Source organism: Rana temporaria, chromosome 12 (genome assembly GCF_905171775.1).
Source record: "Rana temporaria chromosome 12, aRanTem1.1, whole genome shotgun sequence".
NCBI classification, from domain to species: domain Eukaryota; kingdom Metazoa; phylum Chordata; class Amphibia; order Anura; family Ranidae; genus Rana; species Rana temporaria.
The window spans coordinates 137907415-137913161 of NC_053500.1; the positions used below are offsets into that span (position 1 = coordinate 137907415).

The following is a 5747-nucleotide window of genomic DNA, read 5'->3' on the forward strand; positions in this document are numbered from 1 at the left end:
ATTCAGCTTAATCAATGCCCATTTGCAGCCTCATAATTGCCCATCTTTGCAGCTTGATCAATGCCCATCTGCAGCCTCACCATTGCCATGAATGCAGCCTGATCAATACCCATCTCACCTCAGATTACTGCTGACTCAAAGGGGACAGGGAGGGTGGCGGGATGAGCGCCGTCAGATTACATACAGCGAGAATCTCCTGTTTACTCAGCGGCCTCTTTAATACAAAGTCCCGCCTCCTGGACCGGCTTCTATGATAGACAGAACACTGGTCCAATGCGGGCCCAAGAGACGGGACTTCCTATTACAGAGGCCGCTGAGTAAAAAGAAGCGTCTCGCTGTATGTAATCTGACGGCGCTCGTCCCGCCCCCCTCCCTGTTCTCTCCGAGGCAGCCCAAATTGCAGTATCGGAGTATAACACGCACTATTTGCAACCGATTTGCAGGGTGAAAGAGTGAGTGTTATACGCCAATAAATACATTAATTCAGAATTGCATGAACTGGACAGAATGAAACTTTCAGTAAAATATATTCCTAGTTTATAATGGTTATTGATCCTTTCCAAACAGAAATTGCGGCATGGAGGGGCTCGGTGAAGGTGGTGGTGAAGGTGTGGAGGTGTCTGATTGGGTCGCTCAGCTCATAAAAAGTAATATGCCCGGCCTCATAATCCAAATAGATCCGGAATTTATCACTGGTTGGCTTGTATTGAAATGGAATACGTTTACATTCATGCACCTTATTATACTCATCATGGTTACACCTTTGCAAACACCAGGAGTCCTTATTGTCCCCAATATACGATTTCCTGTCCATACTGGGATAACACAACCCGACTCTCCAGCTACTTGAAAAACAGGTGTCCACCTCCCAGCAATGCCGCCCCGAAGAAAAACTTCTCTTGCTTAGAACCTGATAGTATTTAAATCTTTTGGGAGATTCTGGACGATTTAGTTTTACTGCTACTAAAGATGCCGTTTTTAAGTCCCTTGAAATCTTTATATCATTAGCAGCTGTTTCCTCGTCAAGTAAAACACCTTCTGGTTGTTGTATACAGATGGGAATATCTTTTATCAGGTCAAGTAATTTGTGTATTCTGTCTTTGATGATCTCCTCATGGAAATCGCCTTCCCTCGGAATCATTGTCTCCATATTATCCTCCTGCTCGGTATGACAGATGTCCTCTCCAACTGACTTGGGATCCTTCAGGACGGTCATTGGGTCGGAGGTTTTACACAATTCCTCAATGTCGCTCATCTTCCTGGACAACTCGTCCTTCTGTATCTCCAGCTGTTGAATCAGATTGGTGACAAATTGTGAGATCTTCTGTGTCTCCATGGAAATCTCACTCAGGACTCTCTTTTCGAGTTCTTCCAGCTCTCTCCTGACATCTCTGAACAGGGCAGTGACTCTCTCTGTTACACCGGCTGCCTTTTCTTTTACGTCTGTCTTGCGTTCCTCCAGACTCCGGACTTGTTTCTCAGCCCATGCTTTCTTTGAGGTCATCATCTCCAGATCTTTCCTCAGCTTCTCTTTCTTCTTCTCGAAGGCCTCATCCAGTTTCTCCACCGGGTGTCCTTTATGTATTCCAATGGCAATACAGTAAACACAGATACAAACCCTTTCTCTGGTGCAGTAATACTCCACAATTTTTTTATGCATTGAGCATTTTCTGTTCCCCGGGGAGTTGGTGGGATTGGCTAAGACGTGTTCTGGTGACTTGACATGGACTCTTAAATGGTTGCCACACAGAGAACTTTCACAGTGCAGGCAGGATTTTATAGCCGGTACAGGAGAGTCTAAACAGTAAGTACAATAGATTCCGGTATCTTCCGGAACGGGCTGAGAAATTAGGAACTTCTCCGCTATGTTCCGTAGAGCTCTAGCACTAGACAGCACAGGCCGTTCCTGGAATCTCTCTCTGCACTCCGGACAGGTATAAAGTCCAGACGCCTCCTGAGTGTCCAGCAAACAGTCAATACATTCCCGGCAGAAGTTGTGCCCACATCTCAGCGTTACCGGATCGGTATAAATGTTCAGGCAGATGGAGCAGCGTAGCTCGTCTATTAGATCAGCAGAAGCCATTGTAGGTTGCAGGAAGATAAATAAAACAGAGATTTTGTTCTATTTTTGTTAAACTCAACGTGTAGAATAATATATGGAAAGAGTCACAAGTGCGCCACTTGTCCAGCTCACCTTTTCGAAGAAGAAGCAGTCCACACGCACAATCCAAGATCTCAAATGTTTGAAATACAGTGTGCAGATATCTGATCCTTGTTAGATTGTTGCAGCTCTGGGTGGATTAAACGCATTCCAAGGTTGTGAACACGTCTGCAATTCCCCAAATGATAATTTCCTTTGCATCAGTTCAAGCAATGATCTGTCTCGCCTCTCTTTGGATCAATAATTTTCGGGTCTCTTTCTTTTGTTTACAGATTGTAAAGAGCTTCAGCTGCTTTCGGGAAGGTTCCAGCGTTGCTTTGCAGTTTACATTTTTATACGTTCCAGCAAGGACTCAGTCTCTAGTCATGTGACCTCCAGCCGGCCTACCCACAGAAGGAATTAAAGGTACAGAGCTGTAGCTAGGAAATAAAGTGACAGTGACATGGGAGGATGTTATGGCTTTGACCAAGCTTCGCAGCAGATGGAGCTGGTAATCCCCACACAGGGGCTGATGGTTTACTGAAAGGTCACATTGAAATTGAAACAGGGAACATGCCATCTGTGCAATTTATAGCATATCTCCTTTCATCGACTGAAACTACCTTGCAATTCCAACAAAAGATAAAATAAAAAGTGTGCTTGTTCCAATAAATTGCAGATGACTTATTGAATACCTGCTGCCACCCTGTTCATAGAGGAATGTGATCAGACTTTAGAGTCCTTGGGCCAGATTCTCAGTCGAGATACAACGGCGTATCTCTGCATTGCGTCGTCATATCTATGCGCCTGATTCTTAGAATCAGTTAGGCAGATATCTGTTTGATCCAACAGTCTCTTATGCCGTCGGATCGTAACTGCATATTTACGCTGGCCGCTAGGTGGTGCTTCCATCGAATTCCGCGTTGAGTATGCAAATTAGCTAGATACGCGAATTCCCGAACCGTACGCCTGGCCGACGCAGTAAAGTTACGCAGTTTACGTTAGGCTTTTCCCAGCGTATAGTTACCCCTGCTATATGGTGGCGTAAGTGCGGCATAACAATGTTAAGTATGGCCGTCGTTCCCGCGTCGAAATTTGAAAAAGTTACGTCGTTTGCGTAAGTCGTCCGTGAATGGGGCTGGACATCATTTACGTTCACATCGAAACCAATGACGTCCTTGCAGCGTACTTTGGAGCAATGCACACTGGGAAATTCCACGGGCGGCGCATGCGCCGTTCGGGAAAAACCTCAATCACGTCGGGTCACACAACATTTACATAAAACACGCCCCCCTGTTCCAAAATTGAATTAGGCGGGCTTACGCCGGCCTGTTTACACTGAGCCGCCGCAACTTGCAGAGCAAGTGCTTTGAGAATACAGCACTTGCCCTTCTAAGTTGTGGAGGCGTAACGTAAATCAGATACGTTACGCCCGCACAAAGATACGCGATTGGACGTGAATCTGGCCCCTTGTCCTTGAGTATACAGAGCCTAAAGACAGATTGTAGACTTTTTTACCTTTAAAGTCTAATGCCGCGTACACACGATCATTTTTCGGCATGAAAAAAAAACGCTGTTTTTCAGCATGTCCAAAAAACGAAGTTTTTCCAACTTCATCATTAAAAACGACGTTGCCCACACACCATCGTTTTTGAAAAATGATGAACAAAGTGCGGTGACGTACAACACGTACGACGGCACTCTAAAGGGGAATTTCTATTCGCCTTAGGGCTGCTTTAACTGATTCCGTGTTAGTAAAAACGATTCGCTCTTTTTTGTCTGTTACAGCGTGATGAATGTGCTTACTCCATTATGAATGGTAGTTTTACCTGAACGAGCGCTCCCATCTCATAACTTGCTTCTGGGCATGCGTGGGTTTAAAACTTCGTTTTTGCCCACACACGATCATTTTTAACAACACGAAAAACGACATTTTAAAAAACGACGTGAAAAAATGCAGCATGTTCGATTTTTTTTTTTTTGCGTTTTTCCGAAGCCTAAAAACGATGTGAAGCCCACACACGATCATTTTAAATGACGTCCACCCGGAGGGTAGGGAGGGTTCCTGCCGGCGTCATTTTATTATGGCCCCGTAAGGAAGGGGTTAATATCCATACCTGAAGGGTCTAATATGGATTTTGAGGGGGACCCCTACGCCATTTAAAAAAATAAATTGGCGCAGGGTTCCCCTTAATATCCATACAAGACCTGAAGGGCCCGGTATGGAATTTGGGGGGACCCCCACGCAATTTTTTGGTTCAGGGTTCCCCTTAATATTCATAACAGACCCAAAGGACCTGGTAATGGACTGGGAGGGGGAAACCCATGCGTTTTTTTTTTCAATGAGTTTTATCTGTATTGCCGAGACCCAAAAATTCATTACAGCCGCGGTCAGTTTTAAATGACTTTTTTCCTTTAGAAATGTTATTTTGCTACGGGACTGTTCTAAACACGGGAAACATGTGCCACTTTAAAAGGCATACTATAGACATCCCCCAGGTATGAAATTTAAAGGAATATATCACTTTTATTGGTTCACTGGTCCCGAAAAACTGCAGTTTTTGAAACATTTTTTTTGCATCGATACATGTCCCCTGGGGCAGGACCCGGGTCCCCAAACACTTTTTATAACAATACCATGTATATAAGCCTTTAAAATTATCACTTTAGTTTTTTCATGTTTGACCTATAGACTATTGCCTGTTCACAAGTTCTGGTGCGAACCGTGGGGGGGGGGGGGGGGGGGGGGGTTGTTCGGCTCATCCTTAGTTACCATACAAACAAAAATACCATTTCTCTGCTGTCACCTTGTGGTTGATCTTTGTAGGACTCCCCCAGTGTTAGCATGCTCACAATATTACGATCACTCTGCTGCTGCCTTGTGGTTTATCCTTTTGAGACTCCTCCACTGTTACCATACACAGAATATTATTGTTACTTTGCTATCGCCATGTGGTTTGATCCTTGTAGGACTCCCCTTGTTTTTCCATACACACTATATTACTGTCAATCTGCTTTAAATTTGAAACTGGTATTATTCCCTCTGCATTCCCATTCACACAATATTACCTTTACTCTGCTGCCACCCTGTGGTTGATCTTTTTAGGTCTCCCCCAGTGTTACCATACACACATTACAGTCACTCTGTTGCAGCTTTGTGGTTTTAACTGGTACAATTCCGCCAGTGTTGCCAGACAAATACACACATTATTACCATCACTCTGTTGCCACCTTGTGGTTGATCCTGGTATGACTCAAAGTATGTGCAGCGAATGAGGGAGTCATACAAAATGCAGTAGTAAACAAAATAGTCGCGCTAATAAAGTGTATACAATATAAATTTAAATATATAAGAGCTGCCAGAGCGAGAGAAGTGTCATTCAGCGGGAGCCTCCTATGGAGGTGTATCTGTTGCGGCTTTTTTTTTCGGTTGTCGCCTCGAGATAGAATTTATTAAATTTTTTTTAATAAAGGACTTGTCCCAAGCTGTCTGTTGTTTCTTTTACCATTTTTGACACTTTTTTTGGTGAAATGGTAGGGGTACAATGTGCCCCGTTACCAATTCACATAGGGGGGCCGGGATCTGGGGGTTCCCTTGTTAAAGGGG

General features: G+C 44.3%; 1 protein-coding gene across 1 annotated transcript; it reads right to left on the reverse strand.

The window, feature by feature from the left end:
- Positions 1-532: 532 nt before the first annotated feature.
- LOC120918385 (E3 ubiquitin-protein ligase TRIM39-like) lies at positions 533-2083 on the reverse strand. Its single transcript, XM_040329930.1, has one exon. The coding sequence runs from the start codon at positions 2081-2083 to the stop codon at positions 533-535; it is 1551 nt and encodes a 516-aa protein (XP_040185864.1).
- Between the last annotated feature and the right edge of the window lie 3664 nt (positions 2084-5747).

Coding starts and splice junctions, on each gene's coding strand:
- LOC120918385 (XM_040329930.1), bottom strand. CDS start 2,083: ATGGCTTCTGCTGATCTAATAGACGAGCTACGCTGCTCCATCTGCCTG.